Source organism: Hemitrygon akajei, chromosome 16 (assembly GCF_048418815.1).
Source record: "Hemitrygon akajei chromosome 16, sHemAka1.3, whole genome shotgun sequence".
In the NCBI taxonomy this organism is placed as follows: Eukaryota; Metazoa; Chordata; class Chondrichthyes; order Myliobatiformes; family Dasyatidae; genus Hemitrygon; species Hemitrygon akajei.
The window spans coordinates 71972889-71997323 of NC_133139.1; the positions used below are offsets into that span (position 1 = coordinate 71972889).

General features: G+C 42.9%; 1 protein-coding gene across 2 annotated transcripts in view; it reads right to left on the bottom strand.

Moving 5' to 3' along the window:
• Window positions 1-24435, bottom strand: part of pkn1a (protein kinase N1a) — a 155700-nt gene that overhangs the window by 63695 nt on the left and 67570 nt on the right. For both annotated transcript variants that reach the window (XM_073069151.1, XM_073069152.1), the window contains exons 6-11: window positions 24182-24395; window positions 17363-17563; window positions 14348-14457; window positions 11833-11976; window positions 8791-8866; window positions 584-749 (exon numbers count right to left, since the gene is read on the bottom strand). In XM_073069151.1, coding sequence (XP_072925252.1) covers window positions 584-749; window positions 8791-8866; window positions 11833-11976; window positions 14348-14457; window positions 17363-17563; window positions 24182-24395 — 911 coding nt within the window. The remainder of the gene's footprint in view (window positions 1-583; window positions 750-8790; window positions 8867-11832; window positions 11977-14347; window positions 14458-17362; window positions 17564-24181; window positions 24396-24435) is intronic.

Here is a 24435-nt window from a genome sequence, read left to right on the forward strand (position 1 = left end):
CTCAGCCCAAAATGTTGACTGTACTCTTTTCCATAGATATTCATTTTCCTTCACTTCAGGAAAGGACCAGCCCAATTTCTCCCTGTAACTAAAGACCTCTAGGCAACATCCTGGTGAACTTCCTCTGCACTCTCTCTAGTACAATTACATCCTTCCAATAGTGTGGCACACAATACTCCAAGTGTGGTTATCCAGTGTAAAACTGCAACATAACCTGCCATTTTTATACTGATCTATTAAGGAAAGACTCTTTCGATATGTCCTACCCTTATTCATTTCCCAATATATTCATATAAAAAGTAAATTAAACTGAATGGAATCACGATCAAGGAGGAAGAAAGAGGTGCTGGAGATGACATCTTCAAGAGGATGGATAATCAGGAACCAAAACTCTTGGTGAATCAGAGAGAGCTGAGTGTTTAACAGGACAAAAAGTTTAGAGTGGGAAAAGTGGCAGAAGTTCCATCCAAGTGAGCTGTGAGACTGGGCAAAAGCAGAGAAACAGTCCAAATTATTTAAATAATCCATCAATAAATTATGATGGAAAATCCAGCAGTGTATACATAAGGTAAAGGAAACTTACCCAGGCATACTGTTGGATAGTGACTGCCGACCCTCGGAGACAGCAGTCATGTAAGACGAAGGACTGTACGTCCCAGTGGAGTTGACAGCAGGAAATGCTTTTCTCAACAATCGACCCCAAGTAGCAATGTTGATATTCATCTGAGGAGCTCGAAGGAAAGCCTTCCCTAAAACACAATACATTGGGTAGATGATTAGTAGGATTAGGGAGCACATGTATTGTTTATGACAAAATATCCAGCAATTCTGAACTTCATTCCAAAATACACCTACCAGTCTTATATTGAAAACTCTCAAAGCACATCTCAAACACTCTTCTGATACACATTCGTAAGTGATGAATCTTGTCAACAACTTGGGGAAATCAGGTCAGGTCTGCTGATGACACTGAGAAGGGAGTTGAGTAAAACGGTAGGTGTGAGCAGTAAATTACAAAGGGGCACTGCCAGATTAAGGAAGTGGGCAAAACTAAAACTAAATGATGAAAAGTACAAAGTACAAAACTTCTAAATCTCTACCTGAAGTAGAATTCTTTCCCAGGGTAAAAAGGTTGATGCTGAACACTAGAGGTCATGGCTTTTAAGGGCAGAAGGAGAAAATTTAAAGATGTGTGGGGCAAGTTTTTTGACTTACACAGAGTGGTGGGTGCCTGGAATTAGCTGCTGGGATGGTGGTGGAAGTAGGTACGATGGCAGTGTTCAAGAGGTTTTCAGATAGACGTATGATTATGCTGGGAAAGGAGACATGGATCATGTGAACTGAACTGAATTGAATTGACTTTATTTTTTATATCCTTCACGTACATGAGTAAAAATCTTTGTGTTACGCCTCCATCTAAATGTGCAATGTGCAATCATAGTTATTTACAATAATTCATAATAAATAGAACAATGTAATATAGCGTACACTCATATCAGCATGACTTCATTAGTCTGATGGCCTGGTGGAAGAAGCTGTCCCGAAACCTGTTGGTCCCGGCTTTTATGCTGCGGTACCATTTCCTGGATGGTGGCAGCTAGAATAGATTGTGGTTGGGATGGCTTGGGTCCCCAATGATCCTTTTTACACACTTATCCTTGCAAATGTCCTGAATTATGGGAAGTTCACAACTACAGATGCACTGTGCTGTCCGCACCACTCTCTGCAGAGTCCTGCGATTAAGGGCGGTACAGTTCCCATACCAGGCAGTGATGCAGCCAGTCAGGATGCTCTCAATTGTGCCACTGTAGAAAGTTCTTAGGATTTGGGGGCCCATACCAAACTTCTGAGTTGAAAGAGGCACTGCTGTGCCTTTTTCACAACACAGCTGGTGTGCACAGACCACCTGAGATCCTCGGTGATGTGGATGCTGAGGAACTTGAAGCTGTTTACCCTCTCAACCCCAGATCCATTGATGTCAATAGGGGTTAGCCCGTCTCCATTCCTCCTGTAATGCACAACCAGCTCCTTTGTTTTTGTGACATTAAGGGAGAGGTTGTTTTCTAGACACCACTGTGTCAGAGAGATGACTTCTTCCCTGTAGGTCACCTCGTTATTGTTTGAGATAAGGCCAAACAATGTAGTATCATCAGCAAATTTAATTAGCAGATTGGAGCTGGGGGTGGCAACACAGTCATGGGTATACAGGGAGTAAAGGAGGGGACTCAGTACACAGCTCTGAGGGACTCCTGTACTGAGAGTCAGAGGGTTAAATGTGAGGGAGCCCACTCTTAGAACCTGCTGGTGATCTGACAGGATTATTTATTTTGGCATTATGGGCAGTACAGGCATAATGGACTGAAGGGCCTGTTCTTGAGCTGTACCGTTCTGTGTTCCAGTATTATGGAAGAACCTTAAAATTAAAGATTCCAAATTCAGAGATTACAGTAAGCTAGTGGATGGGTATCACTTGAATTTATAAAGCAAATACTGCACAAAAGTGATGTCAGACAAAATACGATTTCAAGTCACACATAGAATGATGAGAATCCATGACTAAATCATGCCTTGGGCTCCACAGAGGTGTAGCTATCACTATTACAGATCAGAGTGTCGGAGTTTGGAGTTCAATTCCAGCGCCCTCTGTCAGCTAATTGGTACATTCCATTCCATGTGGGCATGGGTTCCTCTGGGTGCTCCAGTTTCCACCCAAGATCCAAAGATAGACCAGTTAGCAGGTTAATTGGTCATTGTAAATTGTCCCATGATTTACCTACAGTTAAAGGATAGCACAGCTCAAAGGGCCAGAAGGGCCTGATCTGCACTGTACCTCTAAATTTTAATAAATAATATCATTTTGAAGAGTATCTTAAACACAAGAAAGAGGGCTGGAGAGAGTGGGTTCAAGCTAAGGGCATGGATAGCCAGAAGGAACAATGGTGAAAAGGCTGAAATGAGGATTCACAAGAAGCCACACTTCGAAGAGCACTGCACACCAGGAAGGGGATGTGGGATGTGAAGAAGATCATCCGCAGAGGATGATCATTCTAAAGATCTAAATCCTTATGGAATGGCCTTTCTCTTACAAAGACAGGAGTGGAAATGAATGATAGAGATGTTATAGTTACATGAAGCTCTGCTTTGACTGCATCTAGAATATTGTGTCAATTCTGGGTCTGTAGTTCACAGGATATACAAGGAGTTCAAACAGGTTGGATTCTAGAGAGTTGGCAGAACTCCACTTCCTCTGGTGAAATCAAACAGAACGTTCACTCTAAATGTTAAAATTAGAGTGTGACAATTCTAGAATGATGTTGAAGCTGGTGAGAACTTAGAGAAAAATCAGGCCCTAGCAATCCCTTCTGTTGACTCTCCCAAATATAATCCATCAGACCCTGTGACTTATCCTTCTAAATGTTCTTAAAGAAAAACCCAACACTGTCTCCACCATATCAATATGCCTTGGAATACTGCTGTGTCAAAATAGTACTTCATGATCTTGATGTTCTCCAAGTTTTTCATCTTGGTGAATATCGATGTAAAGTATTCATTTAATACAACTACCACTCATGCATAAATGTCCTCTTTTGTCAATCAGTGGTCCCGCGCTCTCGCTTTTAATGTGTGTATAAAATGACTTTTATTCTATTTAATCCTACTCATGAAGGACACTTCATGGCTCGTTTGTCCCTGCATTCTTTGTCTTCTGTTCTCATTTCCTTTATATTCCTCATAGGCCCTGTCCAATTTCAGCTTCCTAGTCTTCATATATGCATCCTTTTTCTGACTAAATTTACAACATCTTAAAGATAGTTTACAGGACATCAAATGGAAAGGTTAGTAACATGAGTGAATTTGCTGTTGAAAGAAGGCCCTTGAGTCAGGGGAACTTGAATAAGTGACGCTGCAGATTGCAACATCGAAACAGCAAGCTGTTGGTCTCCCTTTCGTCTGCTGCAGGAGCGATATCTACCTCTCCCTCGTTAGTGAGAGAGAGACAGACAGAGAGCCTGTTTGACAGCAGTTATTGATCGGCTCTAGATCATGGTTTCTTGTGACTCTGCTATTGCTTGCATGGTGGGTGGTGGGGGTGGATGCTTTTGCTGGAGCGAGGGGGGGAGTGGGGAGGGTTGATGCTTTTTGCTGCTGCTTGTGCATGGGAGAGAAGAGGGGTGTCTTTGGGGTTCTAATGTTTTCTGTCTCTAGTTCTTTGTTTTTAGCCCCTGTTTCATGGACGTCCGTGAAGAGTAAGGATTTCAGGTTTCGTATTCCCTGATATTAAACTGAACCATTGAACCGGGTGATAGCAATTCAACAACTGCTGGAAAATGCTAACTCACAGGCAAGAACTTAAAACTATCATCAAGAGTTCAACATAGAACATAGAATAGTACAGCACATTACAGGCCCTTCGGCCAACAATGTTGTGCCGACCCTCTAACCCTGCCTCCCATTTAACCCCCCACCTTAAATTCCTCCATATACCTGTCTAGCAGTCTCTTAAACTTCACTAGTGTATCTACCTCCACCACTGACTCAGGCAGTGCATTCCACACACCAACCAATCTCTGAGTGACAGACCTTCCTCTAATATCCCCCTTGAACTTCCCTCCCCTTACCTTAAAGCCATGTCCTCTTGTACTGAGCAGTGGTGCCCTGGGGAAGAGGCGCTGGCTGTCCACTCTGTCTATTCCTCTTAATATCTTGTATACCTCTATCACGTCTCCTCTCATCCTCCTTCTCTCCAAAGAGTAAAGCCCTAGCTCCCTTAATCTCTGATCATAATCCATACTCTCTAAACCAGGCAGCATCCTGGTAAATCTCCTCTGTACCCTTTCCAATGCTTCCACATCCTTCCTATGCTGAGGTGACCACAACTGGACACAGTACTCCAAGTGTGGCCTAACTAGAGTTTTATAGAGCTGCATCATTACATCTCGTCTCTTAAACTCTATCCCTCGACTTATGAAAGCTAACACCCCATAAGCTTTCTTAACTACCCTATCTACCTGTGAGGCAACTTTCAGGGATCTGTGGACATGTACCCCCAGATCTCTCTGCTCCTCCACACGACCAAGTATCCTGCCATTTACTTTGTACTCTGCCTTGGAGTTTGTCCTTCCAAAGTGTACCACCTCACACTTCTATGGGTTGAACTCCATCTGCCATTTCTCAACCCACTTCTGCATCCTATCAATGTCTCTCTGCAATCTTCAACAATCCTCTACACTATCTACAACACCACCAACCCTTGTGTCGTCTGCAAACTTGCCAACCCACCCTTCTGCCCCCACATCCAGGTTGTTAATAAAAATCACAAAAAGTAGAGGTCCCAGAACAGATCCTTGTGGGACACCACTAGTCACAACCCTCCAATCTGAATGTACTCCCACCACCATGACCCTCTGCCTTCTGCAAGCAAGCCAATTCTGAATCCATCTGGCCAAACTTCCCTGGATCCCATGCCTTCTGACTTTCTGAATAAGCCTACCATGTGGAACCTTGTCAAATGCCTTACTAAAATCCATGTAGATCACATTCACTGCACTACCCTCATCTATATGCCTGGTCACCTCCTCAAAGAACTCTATCAGGCTTGTTAGGCACGATCGGCCCTTCACAAAGCCATGCTGACTGTCCCTAATCAGACCATGATTCTCTAAATGTCCATAGATCCTACTCTAAGAATCTTTTCCAACAGCTTTCCCACCACAGACGTAAGGCTCACTGGTCTGTAATTACCTGGACTATCCCTACTACCTTTTTTGAACAAGGGGACAACATTCACCTCCCTCCAATCCTCCGGTACCATTCCCGTGGACAACGAGGACATAAAGATCCTAGCCAGAGGTTCAGCAATCTCTTCCCTTGCCTCGTGGAGCAGCCTGGGGAATATTCCGTCAGGCCCCGAGGACTTATCTGTCCTAATGTATTTTAACAACTCCAACACCTCCTCTCACTTAATATCAACATGCTCCAGAACATCAACCTCACTCATGTTGTCCTCACCGTCATTAAGTTCCCTCTCAGTGGTGAATACCAAAGAGAAGTATTCATTGAGGACCTCACTCACTTCCATAGCCTCCAGGCACATCTTCCCACTTTTATCTCTAATCGGTCCTACCTTCCCTCCTGTCATCCTTTTGTTCTTCACATAATTGAAGAATGCCTTGGGGTTTTCCTTTACCCTACTCGCCAAGGCTTCTCAGGCCCCCCTCTTGCTCTTCTCAGCCCCTTCTTAAGCTCCTTTCTTGCTACCCTATATTCCTCAATAGACCCATCTGATCCTTGCTTCCTAAACCTTATGTATGCTGCCTTCTTCCACCTGACTAGATTTTCCACTTCACTTGTCACCCATGATTCCTTCACCCTACCATTCTTTATCTTCCTCACCAGGACAAATTTATCCCTAACATCCTGCAAGAGATCCTTAAACATCGACCACATGTCCATAGTACATTTCCCTGAAAAAACATAATCCCAGTTCACACCCGCAAGTTCTAGCCTTATAGTCTCATAATTTGCCCTTCCCCAATTAAAAATTTTCCTGTCCTCTGTGATTCTGTCCTTTTCCATGATAATGTTAAAGGTCAAGGAGCAGTGGTCACTGTCCCCCAGATGCTCACCCACTGACAGATCTGTGACCTGACCCGGTTCGTTACCTAATACTAGATCTAGTATGGCATTCCCCCTAGTCGGCCTGTCAACATACTGTGACAGGAATCCATCCTGGACACACTTAACAAACTCTGCCCCATCTAAACCCTTGGAATTAATCAAATGCCAATCAATATTAGGGAAGTTAAAGTCACCCATGAAAACAACCCTGTTATTTTTGCACCTTTCCAAAATCTGCCTCCCATTCTGCTCCTCGGTATCTCTGCTGCTACCAGGGGGCCTATAGAATACCCCCAAGAGTAACTGCTCCCTTCGTGTTCCTGCCTGCCACCCATACTGACTCAAAAGAGGATCCTGCTACATTACCCACCCTTTCTGCAGCTGTAATAGTATCCCTGACCAGTAATGCCACCCCTCCTCCCCTTCCCCCCTTCTATCCCTTTTAAAGCACTGAAATCCAGGAATATTGAGAATCCATTCCTGCCCTGGTCCCAGCCAAGTCTCCGTAATGGCCACTACATCATAATTCCATGTATGTATCCAAGCTCTCAGTTCATCACCTTTGTTCCTGATGCTTCTTGCATTGAAGTACACACACTTTAGCCCTTCTACCTTTATACCCTTTATTCTGCTGCTCTTTCCTCAAAGCCTCTCAATATGTTAGATCTGGATTTACTCCATGCACCTCTTTCACTGCTCTATCGCTCCGGGTCCCATCCTCCTTGCAAATTAGTTTAAACCCTCCCGAAACATGCTAGCAAACCTACCAGCAAGGATATTGCTCCCCCTCGAGTTCAGGTGCAACCCATCCAATCTGTACAGGTCCTTCCCCAGAAGAGATCCCAATGGTTCAAAAATCTAAAACCTTGCCCCCTGCACCAACTCCTCAGCCACGCATTCAACTGCCATCTCCTCCAATTCTTACCATCACTATCACGTAGTACTGGCAGCAATCCTGAGAACGCCACCCTTGAGGTTCTGTTCTTCAGCCTTCTGCCTAGTTCCCGAAACTCACACTTCAGGACCTCATCCCTCTTCCTGCCTATGTCGTTGGTCCCAACATGTATCACGACTTCTGGTTGCTTTCCCTCTCGCACCAGGATGTCATGCACCCGGTCAGAGACATCCCGGACCCTGGCACCCAGGAGGCAACAAACCATGCAGGTTTCCTTCTCACGTCCACAAAATCTCCTGTCTGCTCCCCTGACTATAGAGTCTCCAATGATGACAGCTCTCCTCTTCTCCGTCCCACCCTTCTGCATCACAGGGTCAGACTCAGTGCCATAGGCCCTGCCACTGTGGCTCACACCTGGTCGGTCGTCCTCAGCAACAGCATCCAGGATGGTAAACTTATTATTCAGGGGAATGGCTACAGGGGTGCTCTGCACTACCTGTCTACTCTCCTTTGCTTTCCCCCCTCGGACTGTCACCCAACGACCTGCTTCCGGCAGCCTAGGTGTGACTATCTCCCTGTAGCTCTCATCTATGACTGCCTCATTCTCCCTTATGAGTCGAAGGTCATCCAGCTGCTGCTCCAAATTCCTCACACGGTCTTCCAGATCGCCCAGCCGCAAGCACTTCTGGCAGATGTGACTCTGCGGGAGAGGGGAGTTCCCCCAAGACTGCCACATCTCACAGGAGAGGCACATCACCGTCTCAGCAGGCATTGTAAAGACTAACTGGGAACAAGCTCGTCCTCCGCCTCTTCTCGTCGAAGCCTCTCGAGTCAAAGCCTCAAAACTCCACTCCTTCACTGGCCCACTCACTCACTGGCCGCTTTCCACAGGCCACTCCACTTGAGGTAACCCTCTATTTATTTGTTTGAGCTTTTCAAACTACTTGGTCACCTGACCTCGATTGCCCAATCAGCTGCTTTCTGCTGAGTCTGAGCTATTCAAATCTTGATTGAATAGCTCAGTTTTGTTTTAAAGATAACTAACCGGAAATCAGAGATGCACTTTATTAAGATGTTACTCAATGATTAAAATTAATCATTCTCAAACCCTTTTGCACGGCCTTTTGAGGTAGCGTGAGAAAGGCAAAATATTTCTCAGATCTGCTCAGTTGAGAAGGTTTCACTCAGACAAAGTCAATAGGATGAGAAACCAACATTATGTATGGAAAAATCAAAGGGTGACCAAACAGACTGAAACTAGAACGAGTTTGTTTTACCTTGCTGCTTGGAGAAAATCTTTTTCTGTCGTTGCAGTTTGGGTATTCGCTCAATCACTGGATTGCAGAATGTGACCTGCCAAATAACAGTAAGTATCAGAGTTGAAAAGCTGCAACTGTATTGGTACAAGAAGAATCAGCCTTGTAAGCAACCGAGCACCGGAGCTGATCATTGCTGAATGGTGCAAGCCCATGGAAATATTAGTAATATTACTGTTAGATAACGAACAGAATCAGTGGCACAGAGGCGATGCCAGTAGTTCCAATGCCTCACAGCTTCGATGACCTGGGTTTAATGCTCTCTTCCTAGAGCTTGCCTGCTCTCCCTGTGACTGCGTAGTCTTCTCCTGGTTGCTCCATTCTCCTCTCACATCCCAAAGGTGGGGAAATTGGGGAGTTACTTAGACAAAAGTGATTCTACAAATGCTGCAAAATCTAAGCAACATCCACAAAATGCTGGAGGAGCTCAACAGGTCAGGCAGCATCTACGGAGGGAAATGAAGCAGTTGATGCTTCAGGTCAAGATAATTCATCAGCCTGAAACAAGGACAGTTCACTACTCTCCATAGACATTGCCTGACTGGCTGAGTTCCTCGAGTTACTTAATTAGACATTGCATCCTCAACCCCCTACTAAACTCCACATAAACGCATAACTGGAAGATGGCACTATGGTAGTAGACTGTGTTTCTACATAAGGAGGAAACAGAGGGCCTCATGGCATTGTATCAAGACAACAACCCCTTTCTTAACATCAACAAAATGTAGGAGCTGGTCATCTTGGTATCTCAGTACTCATGACAATAATAAAACACCAATAATAATAATCAGCTGACCTCTGTTAAAAGCAAGTTCAAGGTTTTCTAAATGTAGTAATCACTAATTTGCTCAGTATTTGCATCCCCATTAATTTAAACTTTTTAAAACCCTGTCATTAGATCTTTTAATTATTTGAGCTACAGCAAGGATTTTCACTTTGGTATGAACATTTCATTATGTTACAACACACACAAAATGCTGGTAGAACACAGCAGACTAAGGCAGCATCTATAGGGAGAAGCGCTGTCGACGTTTCGAACATAAACGCTGAAACGTCGACAGCGCTTCTCCCTATAGATGCTGCCTTAGCCTGCTGTGTTCTACCAGCATTTTGTGTGTGTTGTTTGAATTTCCAGCATCTACAGATTTCCTCGTGTTTATTTCATTATGTTCTTAGGTAATTTATTCATAATATTGAGACAAAAAGCTGCAGGTGCAGGAATCTGGAGAAAATAAACTGCTGGAGGAACTCAATCGGTTAGGCAGCATCTGTAGTGAGATGGTCTACATTTCAGGTCAAGACATTGCTTTGAAACTAGGTTCAGAGGGGAGATTATTAACAGAAGGAGGTGAGAGGGACAGCTGAGGTGAGGAGTTGGTGGGTAATAGGTGAAACCACTTAACGAGGGAGAAGGTGAGATGTGTGGGGAGGGGACCAACAAAGTGAAGATAGAGACTGGAGGATGAGTGGAGACACAAGCAACGTTCTCTCTAATCTGTAATGACCAGTATGCGAGAAAATCTTGTACTGTGTAATTTTTTGTCAAGTGACAACATGTGCACACTGAATAATTTCTTCAATGAAAACCGTAAAAATCAGCCAGTTCTAAAATCTGCAGACAAACCATTGCAAACTCCATGCTGTCAACACACTCCACATCAGAAACTGGAAAAGGAAACATGATCGCATACAACTGTGAGTTTTACTTAACATGCCAACTAGGTAGAGGGTGACATCTTTTTGTGTGCATTTAAGCTCCTTTGTGCACTAGTAACCAAAGATGTGTGTGCACACACATAGCTTAGAGGATTCATTGGATACAAGAGGCTGCAAGTGCAGGAATCAGATAAGTGAGGAGGGTGATAAGACGAACTAGGTGAGGGAGGGATGGTGGCCTGGTGAAACCAATGGAAGAGGGGTAAGAAATTGGGCATGAGGGGGGGCTGGTAGGGTGAGGGGGGGAGGGGAGGTTAGAGAATTTGAATTCTGCCTCTCCATGTTACTGCCTGCCCACTTTTGTAAGCGTACCTGGATACACACACATACACCTTCTTGAACCAGCCATCTCCTCTCAACATCCTGTCTTGATGCAGGAACTCAAAAGATGGACAATCCATCCATCCAGCTCCACATATGGTGCTCGACCTCCAGTTCCTCCAGTAGTTTTCTTTATTATTTTGTTTTATTTTAGAGATATAGTGTAGGATAGGCTTTACCATGCTGTGCCACCCAGCAACCCACCGATTTAACCCTAGCCTAATGACCAGACAATTTACAATGGCCAATCAATTTATTAACCAGTGCATCTTTGAACTGTGAGAGGAAACCAGTGCACACGGAGGAAATCCACGCACTCGTGAGAAAAAATATATAAACTTTCTTACAGAGAACTCCAGAAAAAAAATCCAAACTCCGATGTCCTGAGCTGTATTAGGGTTGTGATAACATTCACAATTTCAGTCATTACTGCAATCTTAGGCTTTTTTAAAAATTTGAACAGTCTTTGAGTACCTTTGAATGTCAAGTATATGTAGAAATAGTGTCTGTCATTTTAGCTCAGTGGTTTCATGCACTGGTCTTGTTCCACCTCACCACTGCGTGAGGCACACAGAACCTTGCTGACTGGACCCTGAAGATAAACATTCAGCAAATTCCTTAATGATAAGCATAAGATAAGGGTGAGGTAAATGCATATGTCTCAGCAATTAGTGTAGGTGGAGAGTCTCGGCTCAGCTCAATCCAAGCCAATGTAAATGCTGCAAAATTTGGAGACCATGCCTTCTGAAAATAGAACAGAATGACCTGAAGTCAATAGGTCGTCTCTCTTGGCTGCAGCACCCAGTCTTATTTATCCTCCTGATTCACAGTGTCAGCAAGAATACAGGATATTTACAAATGCATCTGTTTTTCACTGCCATCCACTGCTGTGCAAGCCTCTTCTGCTTAACATTCCCTCATCTTCTTCCCCACCCACTAACTCGATGAACGTGCCACCAGACATACCTCGGTCATCAGCACCCCTTGAGGCTCCAAATCCAAATGAATTTCATGCCGCTGATTATCCAGGAAATCTTCCAGCTTGAGGTACTTCAATGCACAGAGAGAACGCCAATCCCGCCAGTACACACTGATCTCCAATTCCCGAGACTGAAATTTAAGAAAAGGGAATTAAAATGAACACCTCCACATGTCACCATAGTTTAACACTCTATTGGTGGCAAAAAGGTAGAAGAGTTTTCCATAATAACACAACATGTCTTCTTAAATATTAGTGTTCGGTATGTATCTTAGACATTGCTTAATGAGATAGTAAGGTTTGAAAACAAACTAACTAACAGCCTTTTATATTCTTATTTTATGCTGTTATGATAGTGAAGGATGATACAAATGTATGAAAGCGGTAATTGCATGGTATAATTATATAAACCAAAGTAATGGATTGCTGTTAATTGGGACTCATTGGGACCAGTACATTTTGGCCCAATTAAGCAGCTGCCCCAGTTAGCCAGTTTCATGGAAATACTTAAAAAGGTATATAAACGATAAACTACTGTTTAACTGAGTAACAAATTATGTATTGAAATGAAATACAGAATAAACTAAAACACTAGCAATACTACTATAGTACTATAAAACTTGGGATGGTGTGGTGGAGATATGTTTTGACCAAAGGAGGTGCAAGGTGCTCCTTTCCTCTGCTGGCTTACAGGGTCACCCTTAGGCAAGGTGCAGCACCTGCTTAGTACTCCCCCTGCCACCCATCCCCCACCCAATCAGGATCACGTGAAACCCATGGGAGCAGGTGGCGGATGGTCATATAAGCAGCTGGTGGATATTACAAATCCTGGTTATGCAACCACTGACACCAGGTAGGCAATCTCTGAAGAATGGTTGGGGTCACCCAACTTGTAAAGACACTGCCCAGAAGATAGTGCCAAAACACTTCTGGAGACAAATCTGTCAAGAACAATCATGGTCACGGGGAGAAATTCATCCAGAATTGCCTGTAAATGAACAAAATCAGCTGACACCTTGTGCAGGCAATGGACTGCTTTCATATAGTGCTTTCAACACTTCCTTTCTCCAATCTTCATTTTCATTGTAACATTCGAGATGATTGTCGATACCTTCAAATTCTAACTTGCTGAAGTAGTGAAATAGTTTCATTTTCACTCCTGCCATTTCTGGCATCTCCAAGCCTGAATGCTTGAAACCACAGTGAGCAAAGCACAGTTCTGAATTGTCTTACTGATCCCCCTCATCTCTCTAGTTTACCTTCTCAGATTCCTTTCCATCATCTTACAATTTATTTTCATAAATTAATGTGCACCCATCTTATTACTGGATACTCATCAATAATTACATCCCTGTTTCTCTAGCAATTACCCCATACAAGCAGCTTCAAGAATCTTCCTGTAATAATTCTATGCTAGTTCTTTGTCCTTAGGATTCTTAATGCAAGGATTTGTTAATTTCAGTTGGCATCATTTACATGGTTACCTGGATGGACTAGGTCAGTACAGAACTTTCAGTCATATCCTACTTTATTGGTTCAACAATGAGTTTGTTATTTCCTCCTCTACTGTGTCATCTTGTACCTATTGTCTTTCCCATTCACAAACGCTCTGCAGATCTCTTGGCTTCTTTATAATTTATAAGGTCTTCAACAAAACAGATTCAAACCCCAATCCTTAGTGGAAATAAAAAGCAGAAAAGTGCCCAACCATTGATCTTTAAGGTTCACCAACAAGAAATTTCACTCTAGCTCCCCACCAACTCTGTGCCCAATCTATTTGTCTTCTATACAAAGGGAAATTGTCTTCCTCTTCATTGAGTCAGCCTCTTTTTTTTTTAAGATCAGACCTCAATGAAATTCTCTTTCAGGGATCTGTGAACTTCAAGATGTGTTCACAAATTATAGATAAATTATATGTATAAAAATTATTATTTGATCTGGTCATGACAAAAGTCTCTTTTACTTCATCTTCAGTCAGAGGTGATACATACTTATGTCATCAAATAATTTAGAGACACAGGACAGAAATAGGCTTTTGTCCCACCAAGTCTATGTCACCCACTACCAACTCGTATTTATCCTATTTAAGGCACTATGTGCATTCCTTCTCTGTCAGTGATTTAAGTAGTTGTCTAGATGCTTCGTAAATATCATGATGGTCTGCCTTCATCAGCTCTCGGGAAGCACTTGCCACATTCCAGGCACCCTATATATGAAATAATTCCTCCTCAGATTCCCTCTAAACCTCCTCCCTCTTGCCTTAAACCCAAGCTGTCTTGTCTTTGACACCAACATAATGGAGGTGAGGTTTTTACTGTCTGTCTCCCTCTCGATCAGATCTCAGCCTCCTCCACTCCAAGGAAAACAAGCTCAACCAATGTAGCCTTTCCTTCGAACTGAAATGCTCCATTCCACATAACATGCCTGCACCCTCTCCAGCATAGTCACATCCTCCTCATCAATGGGGAATTAAAAACAATAAAACCCATTCCCTTCACTCACACGTTCCAACTCCACTGTGAAATTCTGATTCCATGACTGTTCACCTATCGACTTCCATGCAGTCTGGCCAACGACTATGTTGTCAAGCTTCAGGACAGCACTCACTTCATCTGGAGAGAAACGAACATTGCAGTATGAAGATTATTACAATAATTATCCAATTTGTAGTAAAACATCAATGGTGAACTCTGCTCTGTTTTGGGATGCATCTTCCTTCACAACTCTTGGATCTCCTCTTTGTCATACACCAGCTGTGTTCGTAATGCATTTTGGGACTGAAGCAAACCATACCTTTACCTGCAGTATTTCATCACGCACTCTTCAGGAGGCTGGATAAAATACAACACTGTGAATTGTAGAATATTTTTAACATGCTCTGTCCAAGTGAAACTGCACCATTCCATCCAGGAAGCAGTAATCCAGCTGGGAAGAGTGAATATTTCAGAGTCCATTTTGGAAAGAGGGAATAACACGAGAAAGCACATTTTTATCATTATTTACTGGACTGACACAGCGACCACAGGAAATGGCAGCAGTTGTTGTTCATATCCAACTGCCCCTCAATCAAGCCTATAGTTCCTCAATCTATTAGCAATATCTGCTTTCCCCTTCACCTCACATACTTGTCCACCTTCCCTTAAATGCATCTGCATTAATGGCAACAACCACTCCCTATGGGAGAGATACAAATTCTCACCACTCTTTAGATAAAATGTCTCTGCACCCCCACCCCTAAAAATTTTGCACGATTTCAGAGGTATATAATTTTACCTTATTGGCCTTTAGCCTCATTTGCACTAATAGAAATGTCCTCTTTGTATTCACTCTCTCGAAACCTTACGGGACCTTTGTTGAATTACAAAGACACCTTGTGACAATATTCGTCCCAGAGCTCTACTCCTTGTGGGACACCACCACACGTGATGGCTCATTGGGAACACTTCAGGATCAGAATCAGGCTTAATATGTCATGAAATTTGTTAACTTTGTGGCAGCAGTACAATGCAATACATGATAAAAGGAAAATAAACATTATTAAAATATATATGTTAAATATTTAAATTAAATAAGTAGTGCAAAAATAAGAAATAAAAAAGTAGTGAGGCAGTGTTTATGAGTTCAATATCCATTCAGAAATTGGATGGCAGAGGGAAAGAAGCTGTTCCTGAATCATTGAGTGTGTGCCTTCAGGATTCTGTACCTCCTTCCTGATTAGCAATGAGAAGAAGACATGACGTGGGTGATGGGTGTCCTTAATGATGGATGCTGCTTTTCTGAGGCATTACTCCTTGCAGATGTCCTGGATACTATGGAGGCTAGTGCCCTTGAGGCAGGTAGTTTCTTCTCAAACTACCTGCGTCTTTTGAACAGAATTTTAAACTTTTGCCTCAAGGTGCTCAACTATCCTCTAATGGGACCAAATTTCCTCTACTTAACCCATAAGCACACCTTGAATAAATGCTGCCTTTCTTTCTCGAAGGCAGCCATTACAGTCACCACAGCCCTCTACTGCAATGGATTTCCCATGACTACCCGGATCCATTGTCTTTATTCCTCTGTCTGCTTTGCTCTGAAAGCAAAATGTCTTCTTCCTTCCTGAACTGTGGCTTCGCTCTCGAATAGTGGACAGAGCCCTAACCACATCTCACCTATTTATCACACTAACTCCTGCTCCTCCTGGATACAGCCAGAACAAAATTCTTCTGGTCCTCAATTTCCACTCCACCAGGCTTGTGCTTTGCAATTTTCTCAGCCATAACTAGTTTCCATCATAGAGCTTTTTGAAGGAATCTCTTCCTGGTCCACTCCATCTTCATCCACCATCCAAGGGACACAACAGTCTTTCCTCCTGAAGAGCTGATAAATGGGCATTTCTTCCTATCAGTGTTCACAGCATGCCTATAAAAAGTATTCACCCCCCCTTGAAAGTTTTCATGTTTTATTGTTTTAGAGAAATTCTGGAGGAAAACTCAATGCAGTCTGCAAGAGAACTGTAACTTGAAAGAAGATGATTTGTTTTCTAGCAAGACAATGACCCGAAGCACTAAGCCAAAGCTATACAGGAACTGCTGCCAAAAAGTGCATCTACTAAATGCTGACTCGAAGGGGGTGAATACTTATGCAATCAATTATTTTCTGTTTTATATTTGTAATTAATTTAGATCACTTTGACACAAGAGATTCTTTTTCTGTTGATCAGCATCAAAAAAGTCAAATTAAATCCACTCGGATTCAATGTTGTAAAACAATAAAACATGAAAACTTCCAAGGGGGGTGTGAATACTTATTAATGGCACGATATGAGAGTGATGATAAACCTGATTCTGATATGGGTCTCTATTATAGACTGAAAGTGGGAAGGAGGCAAGGAGAAGGGAGTCATAGTTGGGAAAAGGGAGAGGGAGGGGAGAGAATGAGAAGCACCAGAGAGACGTTCTGTAATGATCAATAAGCCAATTCTTTGGAATAAAATGATTTTGTCTGTTATCTCAGGGCTGGGTGTGGCTGTACCTGTGCCACCCTCTGCCCTTGGCATTCCTTCTCTGCCACCTGTCCCACACCCCTCCCATTGCACTTTACCCTCACCCTTCCCAACATCATCAGCTCCCGACAGATTTACAAACTCATTCTTCGCTCCATGTTGACAAATACAGTACTGTACAAAAGTCTTAGACACACATACTATAGCAAGGGTGCCTAAAACGTTTGCACAGTACCATATATATATTCTCAAAAATAAATGGAGAACACATCTGGAAAAAATCCAGAACACGTGTCACAATGAAGTCACAACTATGGTTCCAATGTTTTTTTTGGATCGTCAGCCTGAAATGTTAACTCTGCTTTTCCTTCTGCAGATGACGTCTGACTTGCCCATATTTCCCAAACCTAGTATTTTTAATTTAAGAGCAGATTGCTATCTAATATACTGATAGATTCAAATGAACAATTAAAAAATGACGTAGGGGGACAATTTGTAAACCTAGAGGTCAAGAATTTGTTTAGTACACTCACTGGATAAGTCTTCGGTTTTGATTAAGTAGCGACCGCTCCCACTGCCACTCCTTCCGTATAGACCTCGGCTGGTCCTGCCCATGAAAGAATTCCGACTTTCACTGGGACTATATGCTGGTAGAAGGATGCCAGACCCTCGAGAACGACCTGGAACAGACTCCAAAAGACCCATGCAACCCACAATTCGGACCTCCAACGTGCCTGAAATAAACACACAGTAAATGGCAAAGTGCTGAGTGATGTTCTCCCAGTGTGTCTACCACAATTAAAAATGGACAATTCTTAATTACTTACCCAATCCTTTCTTTGGTCCTGTGAACAGCCCTTACAAATCAACTTACATTACCACAATGCAACTGCTTGGTGCAAATTTCTACAGTACCTTCTGAGTTAACTAGCATAAATGTTATAACTCAGACTTAAGCCCTTGGACCTGAAATGTTTACTGCCTAAACTGTCCATATTTCCTTACCATTGAGTTTTTGCTGGCTCCTTAATCCATCCCATCACTGCAACCTTATTACGTTCCCATCAACCTCGCTTTGATTCTACTGCATGTGGCAAGGGCAACTTACAGCAGCCAAATAACTCACCAAACCACATCTCTGGGATGTGCAAGGAAAGCCAATCAGCCACAGGGAAAACCACTTGAAGGTCAAGTTGGAGCCTTGGTGTCTAAGCATGACCTGCAGCACCAGTGAGATGCCCCAAAGGGTTTGCAGCATTTCCATTTTTTAAATATTTCCAGTACTTGTATTTTATTAACATCTTCATTTTCTGAATCAATGACTTCTCCACAAGGGAGCATCTCAACTCATTCAGAAACAAGAATATTTTGAGAACTGATTCTTCCATGTCACTTTTGTTTACCCTTGTCAGTACGGATCTTACCATTATCACAGTGCATTCAAACAAAAGAACAAAGTCAAATTAATTGACATACATCAAGGAAAAGGAATCAGGAAAGTGAGTTTTTTTTACAGATATCTATTATTGATTGAGATGGGAGCATCAGGTAAAATTTCCAAATTTATATAGGATAAAATGCTTAACACATGATAAGATAGCGATGATTTACAAGAAAACACAGACTGTTTTGCAAGGTGGACAGCAAGAAACAGGATGAAACACTTTGGAATAAGAAGAGACTGCAGTATGTCAACAACTGACAGAGTTGTTCAGGGTGTAAAGGAATAGACAGACCTAGGTGTAGTCATAGAGACAGAGAAACGTACAGCACATAAAAAGCCCTTCTGCTTATCTAGTCGGTGCCAAACCATTTAAACTGCATACTCCCATTGACCTGCAACCTGGACCATAGCCCTGCATAACCCTACCATCCACGTAGCTATCCAAACTTCTCTTGAACGTTGAAATTGCTGGCTTGCACTACTTGCTCTGACAGCTTGTTCCACACTCTCACAATCCTCTGAATGAAGTTCCCCCTCATGTTCTCCTTCAACTTTTCACCTTTCACCCTTAACTCATGATTCTAGTTAAAGTCCCACCTAACTCCATGGAAAAAGCCTGCCTGAATTTTACCCTATCTATACGCTTCATAATTTTGAATACCTCTATCTAATCTCCTCTCATCTTCTACTACATTCTAGGGAATAAAATCCTAATCTATTCAACCCTTCCTTATAACTCAAGTTCTCCAGTCCTGGCAACATCCTTGTAAATTTTCTCTGTACTCATTCAACCTTATTTACATCTTTCCTGTAGGTAGCTGACCAAAACTGCACATAATATTCAAAATTAGACCTCACCCATAGACTGCAGTGGAAGCCAGTCCATGGGTATACTTAACACAGAAGTTGATCATTTCCTGATCGGTTGGGGCATCAAAGAATATGGCGAGAAGGCAGGAGTATGGGGTTGAGTGGGATCCAGGATCAGCCATGATGAAATGGAAGAGCAGACTCAATGGGCTGAATGGCCTAACTCTGCTCCTATGTCTTATCGTCTTGTATAACTTATACGTAACATCCTATCTCCGTACTCAATACTTTGATTTATGAAGGTCAACGTGCCAAAAGCTTTCTTTATGATCCCATCTATACCTGTGCCACCACTTTCAATGAATTATAGGCCTATATCCCCAGATCCCTTTGTTCGACCGCACTCCTCAATGCCCTACCGTTCACTGTGTAAGACCTACCCTGGTTGGTTCTACTGAAGTCAACACCTTGCACTTGTCTGCATTTAATTCCATCTGTCACTTTCAGTCCATTTTTCTAGCTGGGCCACATCTCACTGCAAGCTCTGATAGTCTCCCATGCTGTCCACTACACCCATAATCTTGGTGTCATCTGCAAATTTGCTGATCCAGTTAACCACAATATCATCCAGATCATTGATATAGAAGGCAAACAACTACAAACCCAGCACAGATCACTGCAGCACTCCAGTCACAGGCCTCCAGACAAGATGCAACCATCTACCACCACTCTCTGGCTTCTCCTACAAAGCCAATGTCTAATCCACTTTACTACCTCATCTTGAATGCCAAGCGACTGAACCTCTTTGACCAACCTTCCATGCAAGGTTTTGTCAAATGTCTTGCTAAAGTCCATGTAGACAACGTCCACTGTCTTGCTTTCATCCACTTCCCCAGCAGCTTCCTCAAAAAACTCTTATAAGATTGGTTAAATACTACCTACCGCACACAAAGCCATGGTACACACAAATAAGTCTTGAGGAGAAGCAGGACATGTTGAAAGAGTAGTTAGTGAAGCTCAGGAGATTCTGGGTATCATAAATAGAGGCACAAGATACAAAAGGCGGCCAGTTTATCTTGTACCTGCACTAAATGCTGATTGTTCCACAAATGGGCAAATGAGTTGTATTCAATTTTAGTCATCATATTTTATATTGATTATGAAGAGCCTAAAGGAAGTACAGAAAAGACTTGTTGAAATAAATGGCAATGTCTTCAAATAATCATAGAAATTCATGGCAAAGCCAGTGGCAATCTGCTCTGACATGCCCATAATGGTCAAAAATAGACTAGTGCCACTTTCAAACTCTTGACACAAATGTTGATCAAGATCCCTTCAAGGTAGGGAGGACCAGTGCCTTCAGACTGCAATCCCAAACCTGACCCACCTTTACAGTGTTACAGTAGCAGTACAAGTGCACAGATATACAAATATGTCAGCACTTCCACAGCTATAGGTTGACTCTTTATAGAGCCTAAGGGCCAAGGGTAAGAATGACATCATACAGCGGTCTTTGGAGCAGCGCCTTGTCTTAGTCTATTACTACAAGTGCTCCCCTGTTCAGCCAAGGCATCATGCAGAGAGTGAGAAACATTGTCCACAATTGCCAGGATTTTCCGTAGGGTCCTTTGTTCTACCACAGCCTCAGTGCGTTCAGTTTGACTCCTATAACAGAGCCAGCCTTTCTAATCAGTTTGTTGAGCCTGTTGGCATCACTCGTGTTGTTGCCATTGCCCCAGCACACCACCACATAGAAGATTGCACTGGTGACAACAGACTGGTAGAACATGTGAAGGAGAGGCCTGCATACTCCAAAAGACCTCAGTCTCCTCAGGAAGTAGAGGCAACTCTGGCCCTTCTTGTACACACCCTCTGTGTTTCAGGTCAAAACATCAACTGTATTTTTTTCCCACTTTTTTCCAGTCTGGCCTGCAGAGTTCCTCCAGCATTTTGAGTGTGTTGCTACAAAATCAACCAATTCTCCTTTCTCCATCCTGCTTGTTATTCCTTCAAAGAAACCCAGCAGATTTGTCAAGCAAGACATTGCATTGAGGAATCCTTGATTACAGTCTATTTTATCATGTGCCTCCAAGCATCCCGAAACCACATCCTTAACAATCAACTCCAACATCTTCCCAGGCACTGAGGTCAGACTAACTGCCCTCTAATTTCCTTTCTTCTGCCTCGCTCCCTTCTTGAAGAGTGGAGTGACATTTGCAACTTTCGAGTCTTCTGGACCCATCCCAGAATCTAGTGATTCTTGAAAGATCATTACTAATGTCTCCACAATCTCTTCAGCCACCTCTTTCAGAACCCTAGGGTGTACACCATCAAGTCCAGGTGACTTATCCATCATCAGACCTTTCAGCTTCCCAAGAACCTTCTCCCTAGTAATAGCAACTTCACACACCTCTGACGCCTGCCACCTGAAATTTCCAGCACACTTGCTGTCTTCCACAGTGAAAACTGATGCAAAATACACAGTTTGTCCGCCATTTCCTCGTCCCTCATTACTACCTCTCTGCAGCATCATTTTCCAGCTTCCCAATTCCTCTAACTTCCAGTAATTTTTCCTCTCTTCAGTGTTTATGTTGGCTTTGACCTCTCGTTAGTCACGGTTGTGTCAGCTTGCCTTTAGAATACTTCTTCCTCTTTGGGACGTATATATCCTGTGTCTTCCGAATTGCTTCCAGAAATTCCAGCAGTTGCTGTTCTGCTGTCATCCCTGCCAGGGTTCTTTTCCATTCAATCTTAGCCAACGCCTTTCTCATGCCTCTGTAATTCCATTTCCTCCAGTGTAATACTGATACATCTCACTTTAGCTTCTCCTTCTCAAATTTCAGGGTGAATTCAATCATATTATGAATACTTACCCGTAAGGGTTCTTTTACTTTAAGCTTGCTGATCAATTCCGGTTCATTGCACAACAACCAATCCAGAATAGCTGATCCCCCAGCGGGCTCAGACAAGATTTGCTCTAAAAAGCTGCCTCATAGACATTCTAGAAAATAATCATGGGATCCAGCTCCAACCTGATTTTCCCCAATCTATTTGCATACTGAAATTCCTCCATAACTATTGTAATATTGCCCTTTTGGCATGCATTTTCTATTCACCATTGAAATTTGTAGACCACATCCTTACTACCATTTGGAAATCTGTATGTAACTCCCAACAGGGTCTTTTTACATTTGCAGTTCCTGAGCTCTACCCACAAATATTCAACACCTTCCAACGCTATGTCACCTTTCTTCATGACTTTTTTTTAAAAAACAAACAGAACCACACCACCCCCTCTGAATGTGTATCTTTGGACATAAAGCTCCCAGCTATAATCTACTTTCAGCCATGATTCAGTAATGCCTACAACATCATACATGCCATTCTGTAACTGTGCTACAAGTTCATCTATCTTATTCCGTATACTGCGCGCATTCAAATATAATGCCTTCAGTTCTGTATTCACCCTTTTCGATTTTGTCCACCTTTTACGTTGCAACTCAGTCTGTTGACTGCAATTTTGCCTTATCATTAGCCTCTCCTTGCTAGAAGTCTTACTACACATTGCCTTTGTTTGTAAACCAACTACCTCATCCTCAGCACTATCACGACAGTTCCCATCTGCCTGCCAAATTAGTTTAAATCCTCCCAAACAGCTCTCGCAAATCTGCCCACAAAGATATTGGACTCCTCAGGTTCAGGTGCAAACCGTCCTTTTTGTACAGGTCGTACCTTCACCAGGAGAGATCCCAATGATCCACAAATCTGAACCCCTGCCTCCAGCATCAGTTCCTCAACCACACTTTCTTGCCCTCACTGGCCATGTGCCACAGGCAGCAATCTAGAGATTACTACCCTGGCAGTCTTGATTTTCAGCTTTCTACCTTGTTCCTTAAAATCTCTCTTCAGGACCTTCTTATCGTGTCTACCTATGTCATTGGTGCCAATATGCACCAAGACTTCTGGCAGTTCATTTTTGCCCTTAAAAACGCCACTGACCTGATCCGAGACATCGCTGACCCTTGCACCAGGGAGGCAACATACCATCCGGGTGTCTCTATCACACCCACAGAAACTCGTCCCTGTTCCTCTGACTATGGAATCTCCCATCAACACTGCAGCCCCCTTTACTTCTCTGCTCTTCTGAGCCACAGCAGCAGAGACCCAGTCACTGTGGGTCTCCCCCTCCCCCCCAGTAGAGCATGCCCCTCAACAGTATCTAAAGTTGTATACTTACTATTGAGGGAAACTGCCACACTCTATGCATTTCCCTTCCTTCTCCCGACAGTCACCTAGTTACCCGTCTCCTGCGACCTTGGGCTCACTACCTCCCTGTAGCTCTGATCTATCACCTCCTCATTCCCCCGTATGAGTGGAAAGTCAAGCTGCAGCTGGAGTTCCTTGATACGTTCTGTCAGGAGCTGCAGCTCAGTGCACCTGGGGCAGATCCGACAGACTGGAGATCTCCCAGACCCCACATCCCACACACAGTACAAAACACTGCCCCGGAGCCATTCTCAGTACACAAGTACACCCCAACAGATGATGAATAAACAAATGAGAACAAAAAGAGAGAAAATCACCAGATACTTTCCCTCGCCCAAGCCTGATGAGCCATAATCACTCTAAACATCGGCACGCACAAAAGAATGGCCACTTCACTTGCATTATTGTTAAGAGATTACAAAAATGAAAGGAGGTACATGTTTTCTTATCTAATTTATCTCCTTTATTGTATTCCTCTTTTTGCTCTCTCACTTTCTATATCCAATTTGACCATAATCGAGGTTTTAAACAGACAGTACTCAGATCAAACACTGCACTGCTCATATTTCAGCAGTTTTACCATAAAAAATAATGTTTTTGCTTCCGATTTACTGCACCCTCTGCAGAAAATCCCAACAAAGTTCAAGAAAAACTGAAGAACTCCAACAGAAACTAATCTGAATGGTTTAAAAACAAACTGGTTTAGCAATATTCATCAAAGGAGGAAAGCTGCTCCTTCTACCTAGTTTGTGATCAATCTTTCATGCTAAAGTATCCAATGCTAAACCAGTGAGACTGCTACCCCAAGAATTTATTCAGGAGAAATGCGTACCTGTTAATGGTGAAGGCTTGTACAGTGTGCTATACTGGTTCTGTTGATAGGAAGTACTGCTCCGATTGCTGAATGCTTGAGAGCAGGCCATGACAAGTTCCTCTTTAATAATACACCCTTTGGGATGATCTTCTGGAAGCTCATTTAATCTTTGTTCTAGAGAATGTTTTAAAAGGTCCAATTTTTCACTTGACTCATTCAGCCTGGATTGAGCCTAGGATGGAAAATAAATATTTCTCATTTATAACATACAT